General features: G+C 36.8%; 1 protein-coding gene across 3 annotated transcripts; it reads right to left on the bottom strand.

Moving 5' to 3' along the window:
* Positions 1 to 491: 491 nt before the first annotated feature.
* Positions 492 to 15,904, bottom strand: LOC145784253 (putative monocarboxylate transporter 5). Of its 3 annotated transcripts, none has more exons than XM_082596039.1 (7): positions 15,829 to 15,904; positions 11,975 to 12,141; positions 6,488 to 6,678; positions 5,282 to 5,425; positions 3,805 to 4,674; positions 3,172 to 3,288; positions 492 to 1,568 (listed from the first exon to the last, which is right to left on the bottom strand). In XM_082596039.1, exons 2-7 carry the CDS (start codon positions 12,139 to 12,141, stop codon positions 1,363 to 1,365), a joined length of 1,695 nt encoding a protein of 564 aa, XP_082452165.1. In that variant the 5' UTR covers positions 15,829 to 15,904; the 3' UTR covers positions 492 to 1,362. The 3 variants fall into 3 exon arrangements, with proteins under 3 accessions (XP_082452165.1, XP_082452164.1, XP_082452166.1); XM_082596038.1 differs by lacking the exon at positions 15,829 to 15,904 and adding an exon at positions 13,082 to 13,144; XM_082596040.1 differs by lacking the exon at positions 15,829 to 15,904 and adding an exon at positions 12,931 to 13,054.
* Positions 15,905 to 17,781: the final 1,877 nt, after the last annotated feature.

Below are 17,781 nucleotides of genomic sequence, written 5' to 3'. Positions count from 1 at the left end.
TTATGGGGGCTAGGGCTAAGACCATTTGATATGATAACAAGACGATAATGCAAAATGCTACTGGCTGTCAACTGTTCTACTACATGTAAACATTTCTTTCATGTGTGCACAATACTCTGACCTAACGATTCTCAACATGTGCAAGCAATAGGCTATGTCGCGATACTGTATAGATTTTTTCCTTGATATAGCCACAATATGGCGCAAGAAGAGACAGCAGCTTTCAGTGGATTCCGTTTCTAGCATCTTAATGGTTGTGTTTTAGGTAGCCAATAGTCAAGTCTGACCTGTAGCATTTAGTGACATTGTGACGTTTTAAGTAGTAGCTTAAACGGCTAACCATTTTAGTCTTTAGTCTGCAGCAGTTTTGAGAAATAGGCTACTAACAGTTCTTTTATGGTGGCTAAAGAGATAGATTTAAGCTCATTTACAGTAACCTATAAATTTATCTCCAGTTTTATAGATTAACTATAGAGATATCAGAGACTTCAAAAAATAAAACATACTGTATTTATCATGATGGTTCTCACAGAAAATCAATCAGATCGGTCTCGGAAGTCTTAAGTATTGGTCTAATAAATGAACAAATGCAAATTAAAACACAATGACGCTTGTAGTAACTTATTATAAGAAAATAACACAATACTTGCTTGAAATTAGGTCTCGAAAGTAGAAAAGTAAACTAAAAACTGAAGCAAGTGACATTAATCTTTGATCGCTCTTGATACATCACCAGACAAATATAAGATTTTTTAAGAGGGCTCCAAAAAAGTAAACACCAGGAGCCGATCACAAGCTATGGTTGCCAAACCATGTTTCCGTAGAATAGTCTTATCCTATGAGAGAAAATATAAAAATCACAAAAGTCTTGATAGCTAGCGAACGGCTACACTGATAGAGCTATCAAAACGCAATTGCTCGCTGTTCTATAGTGAGTAGTCAGCCTTGTGCTGACCTCAGATAGATCGCTCCTTCTAAACAAGAAGACTTGTGGTACCATTTCATTTTATCTGGTTATCGCATGTATGTCACCATTTTTATGTTATTCTCGATTTGTTTCTTTGTTTTTAAACAAAACTAGAATATAATATTTCATTACAAGATGACGGTTGTTATTCTGTAGTCATAACACATCATCACATATGTTGCAACAGTAAAAATCTGCATTTTTCGTGCAAGCAAATTCAAGTCGTGGAACATAAGAGCAAATTGCTGTCCTCATCATATTGCACAAGACTTTACCGAGTCAAGCAAGCACTGGCTTGAAAAGCAATCAAAACGTCTGTAAGGCGTTTAAATGAATCATGAAATCATAAATGGTTGATGGCACCTTTAGCCACGTCAACAGTCAGCTAATGATACTCAAGACATGTCAACCATTTCTTGCATCAAAATTTCATGGTGATCGTCGTCGTACATATCTTTTCCAGCGCTTGCTTTTCTTCCTTTGTTTTTCACGTAAGCAGCAGCTGGTATTTCGAACCACAGTACCAGGGAAGCAAGAGCGAAACAACACGATGAAACGATGAAGCTGCTCCGATAAGATTGAGTAGCGTCAAACAAAGCTCCTGAAATAGATAGTCAATCGTAACTTTGTCTGAAATAACTGTTCAACTTTATTTTGAAAATTTTCCTATGTAAAATAAAACAAAAACAAGAAGATAAATTACAGTAGTACAGTGCCGTCTGTAAAAATAATTAAGATACAAGAAATGACATCTGCTGACCCTCCATTCAACAAACACATCGGTAGTGAAGTATGTTCGGTCTATCTTTTTTCATATGTTTTACTTGAGAAATACAGTGTTGTAGGTATAGTTTGATTAGATTTCTTCCCAGCTCTAACGTATTGAAATTAATGAAACAAACAGCTTTCAAGTTTATCTCTTCCAATTATAAAGTGTGTGTGCTCCCTGACACTCAAACACAACCCTGATGTTATTCAGACATTACTCGAAGTAGGCAATATCAAAACATGCGTCTCAGTTGGCAAACAAAAATGGCTTCCACTAGTCGAAAATTTAGTCAAAAGTTGACGAATTTTGTCGTATCCATGCTTGTGCTTGTTGTGGTTGAAAATTTAGGTTAAACGAATTGGAAGACAAGGAAGCCAATTTTTGTTTAATAACCAACTAAGCTAGCTTATAATGGTGGTTATTGGATCGAAAACGTGTCACAAATTGCTTTGTCGATTAAGTTGAAGTTTGATTACGGCTTACACCTACTAGAGCAATTTTTAATTAATAATAAACCTACACATTTTTAGATGATGCCAACTAAAGTTTGAATTTGATAAGAAATGCAGGCTACTAATGAAGCTATCACACTTGCGTGGCGAAATCTCTATAATAAACGGTTTTCATCAATTTAGTGTTATACCAGATTATTAAGGTGTTACAATTACCCAGTTTTTAAATATAATTCAGAAATCTGGACAATCAACACAAGAATGACTAAAAGAACAAACGGGTTTGAAATGTGGGCATTCCGAAAAATGCAGAGGGTTTCCTGGATTGTCAAAAAAAAAAACAACCAAGGTGGTTTGGTCTTTGAATCTTTATCCTCGGACTGACAAAGCCTTGATCGGTTATTCCTGGTAGTTTCGCATACTTGTAGAGGCTTTTGACGCAGGGCCGGTTACTGAGATTGGCAGAGTGAAGTTTCCGATTGTTGAAGTGTTGTTGCCGGGGAATTATTCCATTCACTAGGTGCCGCTGAATGGAGAGCAGTCCTGAAATGCGTTGCTCAAGCGTTGCTCCGTTGCATACCCCGAGAGCTGAACCAGCGCCGCGTGATCTTGAGTTTTAAATCAAGTCAATCAAACAAAGAATCTGCTGAAAAATACCAATGAAAAACAACTTTAATTTCCAGGACACGTGCTGCGAAAAGGAAAATTAGAACATCTCTCTCTCTCACCGGTAAGATTGAAGAGAAACGTGCCCAAGGCAAACAAAGATTACCAACATACACTTAATATACACAGCAAGAGGCCGAAAATCTTGGAAACTTTTTTATACAAGAGGCAGTCAATGCTTGGATTCAAGTACGACAATGAAAGAAGTATTATACCCTCTGCTTTTTTTAAATTTTAAACGTCATCGAAACAAAATTTCCATTGAAATTGGTGAAAAGGTAATGTTTAATATCACATTCTTGGTTGTAATACATTACCTGCAACAGGTGGCCCTATAAGCTGGCCACAAACTCCACTGAAAAACAAACAGAATCCGTAAGCGCTTCGTAACATTCCAATTCCAAGCGTGTCAACTGTAACTGGTAAAATGTTGCCTAAAAAAATACAACATCTTAATCAGCGGTCTGAGATAATTAATTAATGCTAAATTCAATGTAGTCTTTGAAAAGTTTTCAAATAAAAAATCAATAATAATATAATCTGGATGATTGTAACTGTAGACCTGTTTATCACAAGACTGTAGCACTGTACAAGTTGACCAGACTATCACAAGATGTTCAAATAATAACCAGTTTTTATTTTTGATGTTTAAATGCCTAGTGAACAGTCTCATTCTGTATTTGGCATTAAATATTGAACCTGTTCAAGAAAATTTCAGTTGATTTCGACTTTTTGTTTTTTTCAACAAACTGTGGTTTTTCTCATATAAAAATTATATGATTTTTTAACTCAACCAACACTTCTAAATCTGCTGTCAAGTTATTTTTAACTTGATAAACTTTGTCATTCGGTTTCATACTTTTCAAGAAATTGCAGGTGGACAGTTTACACTTCACTTAATTGCTTTTAAGGAAAAATGACTTGTTTACAGCTTTGATAAAAATTCTCACCTTGCCAACTTCCTGATCCGCAACCAAACACAACACAGTATATCGCCATAGTCAAAAACGAGTTTGCAAATAAACTCATTACAGTAGCTATGGCCATAATTCCAATGTAAATTTTATGCAAGTGAATTCTTCTCAAATACCCTTTGTCTGCGAAGGCTCCAGACGACAGCTGCGCTGTTACTTCAGACAAACCGATTAGAGATAAAAGCATTGCAGATTCATATTCACCTATGCCCATAATTTTTGCTCTTGCAACTAAATGAACTAGAGTAATGGAGTAGCCAAACTGCGTCAGCACTAAATTTGTGGTCAAAACAGCCCAAAGAGGATTTTTTAACAAAGAAAAGTCAAGAGTTCTTTTCTTTTTTGGTTCATAAACAGGCTCTATTCTCGGAAAGTGCTCAAAAATCAAAGATTCTGTGACACCATACTGCTTCACTCTATCTTCGACTTCTTTTTGTTGCTGCACAATGACCTTGTGCTTGTTCTCCATCAGGGCTCTTCTGGCGACAATCCCTGGTTTGAACCCAACTGGCACCCCTTGTTCGTTATGAGTTTCATCATCCATAGGAGGCTTCAAACTCATCCTGTGTTTTTGCATTGTCTGATTTGGCTTGAACTCCAGCTCTTCCTTTAAACGCACTGGTCTGAATAGCAATGCACAAGCAATGAGATGTAACTCCATTCCAGCCACCACCAGCAAGCAACCTTGCCAGCCGTACAAGTCCACCAATAATTGCAGCAGTGGCGCCAAGAAGAATGTCGCAGCGCCTCCAGATCTTGACAACCCGTTAGCTAATGAGCGTCGGACTCTGAAATATCGTCCAATCATAGTCAAAGCCGGTAGTGATGCAAGAGCAAATCCAAACCCTGAAAAATATTCAATTGGATGTTTACAAGTATAGTTTAGAGAAAACACGTCTGCTGAAACTTTATTTGGACCAATGTAAAGTTAAAATCACCCATGGCTGTAAGAACGAAACTAGAAGAGACTGAGATATAAAAACTAAATTCATGGGATGACATACGAGTTTCAACGACCAAACTTTTTTTATTTGCAGTGATAGACCAGACCATCATTCAATTATGTTCTTTTTATGAAAGAGAAGATGTGAAAAAAATAGAATCCAAACTGTTATAACTATTTAAAGTTGAATGAGCTAAAACTGAACCATTCAATTTAAACAGTAGCCTAAAGGTAACACATTTTATTTTTCAAAAGACTTGGTGAACATGAATTTAGCATTTTTAGTGCTTTTTTTGTTTTTATTTAAATTGACCGCCAGTTCGAACCATTTCCTCCTGAAAAATAAAATGTTTTCTTTCTGCACAATTTTGTCATCCAAACATACATCTCTGTATACATCTCATCTCTCGAATCAATGCAAAAATAACGGATTTTGTTGTTTGGGTGACAAGGTGCGACTAATTGACAGAACTTGATAGAAACTGATCAATATGGTGATGAGCTGCTTACCTGAAACGCAGCCTAAAGTCGCATATAGATGGTACGGAGATTGAGCAAAGATACTGGTAATCAAACCCAGGAACACAAGGACACCTCCAGCAGCAACCACTTTCTGCTCCCCAAACTTGTTGCTAAGAGCTGCTGATAATGGAGCTGAATAACAAGATTAGGGTTTTTGTTTGAGGTTATGAATTTCCATGAAATGTGCTATCAGATGCACAAAAATTAGCAATTTGTCTTTATAGCTTCCCGTGTCATGCTAATATTGTTTTCGACTAAATTTACCAAAATACAAATAATTGCTTCCGTTATATAGGCCAATGTATAGAAAAACAAAACAGTTGCCAAAGCCTGAATATTCTAGCCCATGAATATATTGAAGTAAGTTATGTTTGATACATCAACTGTACGTTGATTCCTGGATATTGGCAATAATATTATCAACCGCGCAGCGCAGTAAAGACTGCCACTGTTTTTTACTGAATTACTCCACTACCCTATATTCTTTAGTTATCTCTTTTTAAATGCCACATCTTTTTTTATAATCTTTAGTAACAATTTAATTTTTCTCTGTGTTTCTGTCTCATAGTATTTGATTTTCTATACTTTACAGTGGATCCATCTTAAATGCTTGTTTTGTCCGAATGAAAATCTCAGCTTTGCCATAAATTCTAGTCTTTTTTTAAATTTTTTCTTTTATCAGATTTTGACCGTTTCTTAACATAGCCTATTTCTCTGAAAAACTCTAAAATATTTTTGTCGTTTTGAATAGCGTTTTGGAAGCGTTTGAAATTCAAATTATTGAAACTGCTCGTTTTCTTATGGTTTGATTAGGCCTACTCAAACCATCAACAATTCTATTGCAAGATTCCTGCTATGCAAACGCCACTGTAGAACGTCACTGAACTGATAAACACCGTAAGTTCAAAACAGCTGGTCTTTGTTTAGCATTTGTTGATGCCTACCATTTTTAAACCCTAAAATAAAAATTAGTATGAAGCCAAAGATATTTTTGTTATGCGTGGAGCTGCATGTCTTGAAGAGTTGCTGTTTTTTTCACACATCGGCCACGTGGGCCAGTTGCTATCTTTTGCGGATTGTTACCTGCTTTCAGGGACCAATTTTTCTTACAAACTACAAGTGCCTATTTTGACTTTGTATTTCAAAGTCCTGAAAACAATTGTCGCCTGCTCATGTTAGCTCTTTGCTGCTCACCTGCGGTTGCTCTCATTGATAATGATATGGAATTAATCCAAGAGATGGCGCTAGCGTTTTCTTGAAAATATGAACGAAAAGCTGGAAACAAAACTCCAAATGACTTGAGCATTCCTATCACCAACATATTGTCCACCCATACTCCAGCTACAATCACCCACCCCCACCCTCCGTCTGGGGGTTCTACATATCTAGAAAAATATAGTTTTATGAAGAAAATTAGGTTCATATAAAAACGTAAATCTTTGCATCTAGGTGATTTTCCGTTTGTGGCACCGTGCCCTACAACTTTGTGTTATCATAATAAAGATTGATTTAAACAAAATAATTGATACTGGATAAAATATGATGTCAAAATTTTACAGAAATAGTTACTGCAGAAATAATACATTTTGAAGAAACAAGCCCAATGGCGTTTTTTAATACATTGCCCTTTAAAATAAAGACGAATTCAAAACATAACAACAGCAGGGGAGCCACAACATAGAACAAAAAGTTTGAAAAATTTTTGAAGCCAATACTACTTTATCTTGACGTAATATTTTTTTATGTGCTGAAAGTAAAATAATAAAAAAAAGGATGAAAAGTTTCAAACTAGGCTACATAGATTATTGAAAGCGCATAAACGAGCGGTGTTTTTCAAAGATTTATTAACTCAGTTATTAGGATATGGAGTCGCTTTAAAACAAGCAAGTTTCGAACAAATGTTGAGATTCGACAAACTTCATTCGGTCGTAAAATTTCTTTGCATTGGATTTGTTTTAAAGCAGAAACGTAGCCACGAGAGGGCTTGGGGGAGCAACCGCCCCCAAAAAATGAATTTTTATTACAATTGCAACGTTTTAATGACATTGTATTACATGTTGAGTGATGTTTCATAAATGTTTGGCTTTATTCAGTGGCCACATTTAAAAAACCTCTTATTTCAATTACTGAAATTTTTGCCCCTCTCCCAACAATTGCTTTTGCTGCCTAAGAGAGCGAGAGAAAGAGGGAGAGAGAGGGGGAGGGAGTGAGGGAGGGATAGAAACCTTTTATTTTGTCTGTTCCGAAAAATAGTATACGGTACAAATATAAACCGGTACAAATATATTCAACAACAGACAGGAAGCACCGTTGTTGTTGTTTTTGTTTTCTAGCTCTGTCACTGATTTGAAGCAATTTCTTTGTAAAAATTTGTTTTACTTCCAAGTTTCATAATATTTATGAGATGAAAAGCAAAACCATTTCCAAGCAGCAGTATGTATGCATGTGATGATTCACACCGAACAGTGATAAAATAAGTCAATCATTAACGAGCGGTTATTAGCTGTTGTCAATAAACCAATTTCATTGTGAAATTTCAAGTGGATATCACATAAGGAACACATTGTGGGTCAACAAGCAGACAGCCGCTATCACTTTATTTAACTTGTTTAGCGGTAAAGTATTATTTGCAGCTTGATTTGAAGCATATAGAACGTGAAAAGACGCCCCAATTGGGAATCGGCCGCATTTAGCTTTCTCACTTTTTAAATATTAGCTAAATCAACTTAGCACAAAACAACGGTTTTCAATCAATTTAGGCCAAAGTCAAAGAGTGTCTGTTAAAACAATGATGTTTAAAATTATTTTGACTTTCAAGGACACTTGACGACTGAGTTTTTAAGTTAAAGTTTGTAAGTAAAACAGGGCCGAAATTTACACAAAATAGACAGTCATCTTGTACAGTATTCTTTGTCGTTGTCGTCGTTTACGCCTCTGTGCTTTTTCTCCTACTCCTAGTTAGCGGCGTTTCTCCGCACTACAAAGACAATATCACTCTCCATTGCTGTGGACTTGAGTGTGCAGGTAGAAAAATCAACGCCCGAGTAAAGGCAGTTGCGGCGCACCTACGATTGTCTTGGTGAAGACAAGCCAATGGCATGAGAAACAGAATCTGGGTGTTTTCGATCGTAATTTCATTTTTCATTTCTGGTCTGCCAGAGTCGCCTTCCACGGCTTGTTTTCCATAGGAAAGAAATGCGTCATTAATACCCACCCAAAATATCGGTCCTTTCTCACGTTGATTTAACTTTTGCAAAAGTGTATCTCAGTGTTAACGTACCGATTGACGATGTGTGCGTGTGGTTCGTTAAATGATGTTTAATCAAATAATAGAAAACTTAAAATGTAGATATTGAACTTATTTTCAGCAAACGCTTTAAAAGTTAGAAGTGCTATTCATTATTCCCTTTCAGTCCTTATGGAGGAGCCGGCACTGCCTGTCTTTGAAGCTTCAACCATTTAACCCATTTACGGCCGGTGTCCTTTTAAAAGGACATCGTTTTGAATGCATCAGTATTGCATCATCTTATTTTGATTGAATCATTTTGGACTTGCTAGTAGTTGTTTAGGGTCTGTTTTGGAAGGTGTTGATAAATATTTGCAAACAACGTACTTTTTCTGAATTTTGTGAAAGTTTGAAAATTGTTGAAAAATGAGAAGAGCCGGATGAAGTGAAGTGAGGAGGAACATGCATGTTTTACTGCCTATTGGTAATAGATATGAATTATGTTTCTTCATAGTTTGACGCTTTATAATATTGTGCTTCCTACTACACTCTAACTTGTGTAAGGTTTTGCTTCTTTTATTTGTTTATTTTGCTTTATATTTATTGTTGCCTTTTAAAAGGACACCGGCCACATGGCCACATTTTTTTGCTTGTTTGTAACACTGTCAAAGAATATTGAACATCGTGTAAAAGCAGCACATTGCGCCTATGGAAGACTTAACCATCGTGTTTTCAACAACCATGCTATATCTATCCGCACAAAATTATGGTCCTCCGGGCAGACGTTCTATCCACTCTTCTCTATGCTTGTGAAACCTGGACATTATACCGCCGTGACATCAAACGTTTTGAAAATTTTCAGAAGAGGAAAGAAACTGGGTCAAATGCTAGGCACTCGTTGGGACGATTGTCTCACCAAAGATGCATTCCTTGATCGCGCTAGGTTGCCCTGTTCAGAAGCCACCATATTGCAACACTGCCTTCGCTGGACAGGACATGTCATGAGAGGGACAACGAGGAGGGACAACTAGAGACAGGAAACCTCCCCCAGAAGACCAAAAATGAGATACAAAGATTAGCTGAAAGTCTCCCTCAACCATGCAAACATTGATCTGGATTCATGAGAAAACCTTGCTAGTGACAGATTACTCTGGAGAAAAAGATCTAAGGAAGGCACGAAAGTTTTAAAAAAAAAAGGATACAAAAAGCCCAAGAAAAACGAACACTAGAAAAGCTAAAACTACCACGTCCCTCCCTCCATACAATCCATACCCCCCCATACAATGTGACTTTTGCCTACGTCTTTTCCATCATAGATTGGCCTCCAAAGCCATATATGACATCACCATCCAAAGCCAAATTCGATTTGATGACGAAACCAATGCTCGGTCACGAGCTGGAGCCGACGACTGTCAGTGGGGTATCGCTATGGTTTGTGCCGCCCGCGGCGGACCATGATTTTGCACCCCTGAACGCGTGAAGTAGGAACAAGCAAATAGAATTCGAGCCAAATCCGTTTCAAAAAATATTTTTACTATGCTTTTTTCGTTTAGGTTTAAAAATATTCTGCCGCTACAAGCTTTCTACCGGGGGGGGGGGGGGGCTGCCGACTGCCTAATAGGGGGGGGCACCTTCCCACTAGCTACGCCGATGGTTATCGTGAATATAATATGTTCAATTGTTCATACAATAACTTTGAAACGTCCTTCAAGAAAGATCTGACAAATTTCTACCGAAACAAACACCTTCTTATGTTAAGGTATCGCGAGATTTACATTTGACTATGTGGCCGGTGTCCTTTTAAAAGGCAAACAAAAAAATGCATCAAAAAAGCAAAAATCGTCAAATTTTTTTAAACTAATTCAAAAGTTATGGCAATACAACTTTGTGGCTGAAATATTTCCTAAAAAGAGCAATGGGAACTTGTGGCGGCGTTTAATGGGTTAAATCGGCAATTTCAAGGACAAAACTGTACTGGCAGTGACTATGTTTAAAACTGAGAGATTTTCTTCGAAGTTGGACCCATGGAAGAAAAATATGGAAAGCTTAGTTTTTTCGGCTGTTGAAATTGATATCAGTGATGATTTTTTTTCGAGAAAATCATTCATCATCTCTGTAGCGCCCGAGAGCTTCCTTTGACGTCACGCGCTTCGTTCCAATGGCGTCGCGTCAGAATCCTGGAATCCACTTGATTTGCCCGAGTCTCGCTTAGAAATCTAAGGAATTGTAAGCACTGAATTTTTGTAAGAATGCCTAATCGCATTCTGGCTAGTGCTTAATACACACGTAGATTTGCCGTTGTGCTATATTGTGTGGTTGTGTACAGCGATTGCAATGCTTGTAGTGGTGTTTTTCTAATCAAGAATAGGGTCCTCACTCCTCAATCTCCTTTTCATTTCTCACTTACTCAAGAAGAACTCCTAATTTTTGCATTCAAGTCGGCAATGTAAGACGACAGAGCATTGTGTTAATTTCTGATGGTGGGATCTTCAACGGCCAAATGGCCCTGCGTTCAACGTCAAGCTTATTGTGTTGGAATGAATCAATAAACGAATCAATAGTGAAGACCATCGTGTCATGATCACTTCTCGCCATCATCATGCACAGAAGTGTTGCCGTCACATCGAAGACTGCATATGAGAGGCATGCTAACAAGCAACCTGCCGCTACAATCTCTTATGTCTTGATGCTGAATCGTTGCATTACTTTCGAGCTGCGACAAGTTGTGCCTACATCACAGATCCTTTCTAAGATGATCCAGTCGACATACCTCTCGGAACTTGGGAGAAAAAGGAATCGATACATGTCCAGAAGGACCAGACAGCAAAAAATGCACTAATCATGTACTCCAATAAACTTCTGGCTTAATATGGCGTCTTCATGCTCGCCGCTAGCTTCCCACACTGTTCTACAGCTGCTGAATTTCCCTTCCAAGTGGGAATGCGAGAAGAGATTTTCATCCATGATGACCATCAAATCAAAACCGACTAGGTGCGCCTGGGACGAAACTTTCGATCCGTTGTAGCAATTTTTTGCCACGAATTGACCAATTGATAGAGATAAACAAAAACATAACTCATTAGTTTAGTTGCGGTCTTTTGTTGTTATTTTCATGTACCGTATTACTCTGAATAAACTAAGACTCAATCATAGCAATGCAAGAAGTGGTATTTTCTGAAAGTGCGGGGTGCCCAAGTGGTACGAGATCGTAAAAAGTTTGGGAATCCCTGTATTACAGACTATATTACTTAAAACGTGGTAATGCGAACAGCCCAGCGGAACGTTACAATACGTAGTATAGCACAGCAATACCGTCATGATATTTCAACATGGTCTGTAGAGACAGATCGAAAATCTCGACTTCGACTCTGCTGCTTTCAATGACCTATTCCACAACTTCGTCTGTACAGTCAAATTTGAACAAAAAAAATTTGATTTTTGTTATTGAATCTTACTTTTTGCGATTTACAATTATTGGATTCTTGTCTTTTAAATTGGGCCTTTTCGAGGCTTTGTCATTGGAGGAAGATGTTGAGGAAGAGCACGACGGATAGGAAGTTCTCACTTGCTTCTGGGAGTCTACCATGGGAAGGTCGGATGCTGCAGGGTTGCTTTCAGTCATCTGAAACATCAATAAAAATAAATAACAATCCTTTAGTACAACGCTAATCAGTAATCAAGCAATTAAAGTGTAAGCTACCCAGACAGCAAAATCCGCCATTTTTACATTGATTCAACGTCTGATTTTTACGTTGTTACGTTGAATCAATGTAAAAATGGCGGAGTTTGCTGTTTTGCTGTCTGGGTAGAGTGTATTTCCTTTGTATGTCGCATATTTTTTTTATTATTATTGAAAACACAAAATAAGAAAAAATGACTTTTCGTTGCACAGTTATTTTGAGTGGTGATGGTAAGTTATGGTTTATAAGTTGATTTTAAGACTAACATGTTCATAAGAAAGAGCAACACTTTCTTTAAAATTATGGCCATTGAAAAAGCTTTTGCCACATCAGTGTGAAGTATTGAAACTACTGGAACAAAAGGATGGAAATGAAAGTTTGGCTCTCGCAACATTCTTTAAATTTTGTTCAACGGCTTCTACAGTGTGGCCTCAAACGTTCAGTCATGGACTTCTAAATAGTAGCATGCTATACTATGATGCTATATAGCGATGCTATACTATTTAGAAGTCCATGGTTCAGTTTTTGGAAGTTGTTATTTTATTGCATTCGCTTGCTGATTTTTCTTCAAACAAATGCTTACAGATTTCATTCTTTCTTGTTTTGTGCTTGTGGTGAAACACAAAGGATTTGTCATAACCTCAACATGCCAGACAGCAAAATCGGTCATTTTTACATTGATCTAACGTCTACAGACGTTGAATCAATGTAAAAATGACGGAGTTTCTTACCTGAGATATTGCCACAAACACCTGCGATGCGATAATTAAACGCTAATTATGAAAAAATTTACCAGCTACTGATTGCTTCTTTTTTACATCAATTTACGTCAAATTAACAATTTCAGAGTTTGGCATGCTTCACTGCTTCAGCAGCAATTACCTTATTTCATGAATGAGGAAATTTATAACCAAATATCATTCTCAACAACTTCCTTATGATACTAGAAAGTAAAGCAAGAAATCATTTACCAAACCGGCTTGCATAAATACAACGTATTGCAACGTTAAGCAAACGCATAAGTAACAGATTGACAACCTAAGCAATAACGAGGCTACATAGTTCAATTTTTCGCGTAGTTTTAACATCAGGTCATGTTTAATCAACGTAAAACAATAAAATTTGCTGGTGTGAAAATACAGCAGTTGCAGAATCATGGAAAAGCCATCATAAGATGCAGCATCAGCTCAAAGAGTCGTCAAACTTTGCAGTTTTGGTGGAATTGCATCTCAGCAACAAAAGCTATAAAAGTATTTCCCTTAGCTTGGCGTTCCATAGAAGAAATTAATATGAACATTTTACAAAAAGATTACGCAAGATTTTTCGACTTGTCATAATACATAAAGGTAAATCTGTTGCACTATTTTTGAAACAACGCCAATCCAGAAAGTTTGATTCGCTCTCTCTGAGTGTCTCATGGCAAAACACTATTAATTGGCCATGAGAAAGCAGAACGCACGGTTTCTTGATCTAACAGCCTAAATCTACAAGACCCTGTCATTATTCGTGAAAAAAGAACGCGCTGTTTTCTCAAAATAAAATAATTATTAGAAAAATATTTACAATAAGCAAATATTTTTCAAAAATTACGCTGGGGGTGTAAGAAAGCTCAACAAAACCTTTGGAACTAATTGTAGGTTTGATAAAACAGAATACTTTAAAATTTTTTAATTTTATTCAATTTTTAGCGCACGAAATGACATATACAACGAGGCTGTAGTAAATGTTCTACTCCAAAATACTTAGGTTTTATTGACTAAAAATCTTGAAAGGCTGTTTCACCCTTTTTGACACCATCAGAAGGCTCTCATTCAAGATTTTATTACGATTGTTGGGTGAGCTTTTTACTCTTTAGGGATTCACTAATAGCCTACTCCGTGATCGGGAGTTTATTCTTACGTCAAAGTGAAAATATATATGCCTGGACACACTGCTAGTGGCAGCTGATTCTTACCAGCTATGAACTAGCATTCGCTGATATTTCTGCTACAACTTATTTCTCCACAGCTTTTTGTTTATGCTCATGTCCAGCTTTTATATCTGGCTTGACTGCAAACCTCACTTTGTCTTTTTCACTTTTGCCAGTAATATAACGAACTTGATTAGTCTCATTTTCCTCCTCTGTCCTGACCCAGAATACAAAATCCGTCATTCTTACATTGATTCAACGTTGAACCAATGTAAAAATGACGGATTTTGCTGTCTGGGCCCGACCAGTTATAGGAGCCATTACCTTAAAAATTCACCTCTTTAGTTGCTTTTAAAAACCTTTCAAATATTGCATTGTGTCATAAACAAGGAGTGAATATAAAAGTACCATTGTTCACTATTGCGTAAGTTCATGATTAACTTATTGTTAACCAAAGCCAAACAAATGCAAGCAATAACTTGACAGATGTTGTTTGTCAACGATAGGAGTATAGCACGCCTTATTGATTACCTAAAACTTGACGCAGAGGACCTTTGAACTACTGCAAAGATCTGAAAAACACTGAAAACTCCTTTTCGATTTTACAATTCTAGAAAACTAAAGACAATCAGACAATCTGACAACTAAAACGTTGTTGCATTGTTCAATACACTTTTACATCATAACTTCCCATAACACAACTATCCTACGTTTATCTAACATAGAGAAAAACAATGTATGCAAGCATCTTGCACAATTGTATAATCTTAACCAAGCGCCAAAATTTGTGGCATCAAAAAGTCTAATCGAATTCTGTTTGCAGTTTCAACTGTTGGCAGATAGGCCGGCTGGGCTGCCGTAACTGCTGACACTGTAAAGCTTGCATAAGGCTACGCTTTAATGAATTGACAACTTTTGGGATGTTTCAAAGAGATTGATCTTAAGCATGAGAAATGAAAAAAAATATTACCTTTGTCATAACCTTGCGAAATCACAGCATGACAGCGAAATGAACAAGGGAAATTTCAGCTCAATAAAGTGTTGTTTTTCACTAATCTTATGCTTGGCTACGTTTAATTTACATAAAGTAACTAGCCCATCGCGAGAAGTGTCATTGTTTGAGCGAATTAGCTGACAAGACAAAATTGTAAATATTGTTTGTTTCAAGGCTTGTTTGTTGAATCAAGCAAATACATGGTGGGCTTGGTGGCGATATGGAAAAATAACGTTTGGACAAAATAAATTGAATAGCTGCGACGATGTGGTGAAATAGTTGATCAATTGACTGCTACGTCGTGATATTATGAATTGAAACGTGGTACCATCAGAAAGTCGTTCTGTGCGGTGTTCCAACTTGACAAACATTCACATTTTGCAATTACTTTCATGCCTCCCTCATCAACCACAACTGCATTCAACATATTTCTCTTCTGCTTAGCCTAAGTTCCCTTAATCAGCTCTTTTGGCTGATGCTGAAGGCGCTGTTAGGTGAATAGGGCGATGTCCAAAAGAGCGACAATACTTGTCTTCAATTAAATTTTCCACACAAATACTCTCATCTGATTTTTCATTGTGTAATTTCACGATTTCACTTTACTTTCCTCATTCTTGTTCTATTCTATTGCTTTGTTTCAAGCTTTTTATCACTTGGTGTGACAAAATGTATTGTGATTGTTAGCAGGCGCTTATTTTTAGCTAAAAGTATTTGCTAAAATATTACCTTGTATTTCAGGATGTTCAACTATCATGTGACGCCTTTTTTACCGCAGCCCGTACATGTAACACCTAGCATGACGTTTTTCACTATTTGTACGACGGAATACGACAATTTTGGCAACTGAATTCCCTCAAAAGCGTCGTGTGAGGTTTCACCAGCTCTTCTTCTCATATGCAATCTCTTGATTCAATAAGTTTCAATAAGTTACTTAAGATCTCCAACCATCTCGTGGTACTTCACAGGTGTAGATAGACCGTTTGTATCTACATTGTAAAGTAAGCAACGATCATGCTGCTAAAAGCGAAAATCAATCTATCGCATTTCGTGGTAATTTAGACAGATCAACACCCTCAAGAGCAAGAAGTTTACGACCACGGCAAGTAGCAATAAACATTATTAATCAAACACTTCAGCAAAACTGCTTGTATGCAAATCACAATAACATCATTCGGAATGGTTATCAGAGAAAAATATCCAGCTTTGTTAGTAAAAAAGCGATTCGATTGTACACAATCCAAAACTAAACTTTCAATACTTTTATGTAAACTCTTGAAAAGAAGAGTAGGCCTATATACTGTATACCAAAAACAATTAGTTTGACAAAATAAATCATACAGTATACTTTAGATGCCATTGCACAAAATTTTCCAAATCTAGTCACTTGGGTTGGCTGTTACTTTCACAAAGGCCAATAATATTGCTTCCTTTTTGCCATCTGGGGCTACTTGTTTGTATTCTAAACAGTACTTTCGTCAGTTTCAAGAATTTTAATAAGATCACTTTTTACGGTTGATTTTTTAAACAAAGGCAACTCGTTTTAGAGTTGCACAGCTGCATTACAAAACTTTTTGCATCTAAGGTATCGCGAAAAAGTCTCAACAAAAATTTAGGCTATTTGATGTTTCCTTGCGCAGCATGCTAAAACACTAAGCGTCATTTGGTAGCGATTCTTTAGCGATTCTTGCACTTGCTTCAGCAACCACCCGCCTCTTGTGAATAACACAACTTTATTGAATTGAAAAAAATAAAAATTTGATCTTTCAAAGTTGATGAAAGTTCAATATTGACAACATTTGTTTTTGAGTCGGCTTTCATTCTTCATTGGTCGGCTGCAAAATGCAGCAGTTACGCCTTTTTTGAGAGCTCGAGCCAGCGAACTGCAAACAAGATCAGCTGATGGCTCAGCACTTATCCCGGCAATCTGTTTATCCTATAATATGTATGTGGCTTGACATTTATGTTACGTTTGATCAAGTTGAAATGATGTGGAAGTATTGATGTCCTAGTTTCAACACCGGCCTTTCACAAACAAAATCGTTCTGTTCTTAGTCCTGGGCGAATTTAAAGATCAATATAAATTTTGCAGCGATGAGTTTTTATGATTAAAATATATGATACCAATGGTAATTATATTGCAGTTCAAGGACTGCTTTGCCACCATACAGCTTTTCCATTGATGACTTTGATTGTTAAGTTGATTTGAAATATTTCATAACATAATTTTCTAATAATTAAAGTAATTTGCGTTCTTCTGGTGACTATTTACTAGGTTACCTCCTGATGTTGAAGATGATAACTAGCTTTATGTATTTCCGACGTTTCGTCAGTCAGCACGACTGACTTTATCAAGGTGGCTAAAACAGGTTAACACAACCTGTTCAGCAACGATGGCATATTACATAAAATTACTTTAACTTTAGCTTCACCTTTTCCTTTGCTCAGTGCTTTTTCTCTATCATTGTAATTGCTAATCCCCTTTTTTCTGTCTTGTCTGATGTCTTTTCAACGTTTCTTGACGGTGGCCCTAAAGATAGATAAATTTACGCCTACTGGTTTTAGGCATTCACTGTATTCAGTTTAACCTCTAGGTATCTTGTTGCGTGTTTTAACTCTGATTCTTGCTGCTTTACTTTATTCATTTTATCAGTTAGACGAGTCAATATAAGGTTGAACCCC

This window comes from Aplidium turbinatum, chromosome 15 (genome assembly GCF_918807975.1).
Source record: "Aplidium turbinatum chromosome 15, kaAplTurb1.1, whole genome shotgun sequence".
NCBI classification, from domain to species: Eukaryota; Metazoa; Chordata; class Ascidiacea; order Aplousobranchia; family Polyclinidae; genus Aplidium; species Aplidium turbinatum.
Note: the sequence above shows the minus strand (reverse complement) of the source record. Positions and strands in the feature narration are given on the sequence as shown.

Bases quoted from the DNA above. Each gene is read 5' to 3' on its own strand.
- LOC145784253 (XM_082596039.1), bottom strand. From the start codon at position 12,141: ATGACTGAAAGCAACCCTGCAGCATCCGACCTTCCCATGGTAGACTCC. The intron at 6,679-11,974 runs GTAAGATTCAAT...ATATTTTTCTAG, and splicing joins ATAATTGTAAATCGCAAAAA to ATATGTAGAACCCCCAGACG. The intron at 3,289-3,804 runs GTGAGAATTTTT...GTATTTTTTTAG, and splicing joins CGGATCAGGAAGTTGGCAAG to GCAACATTTTACCAGTTACA.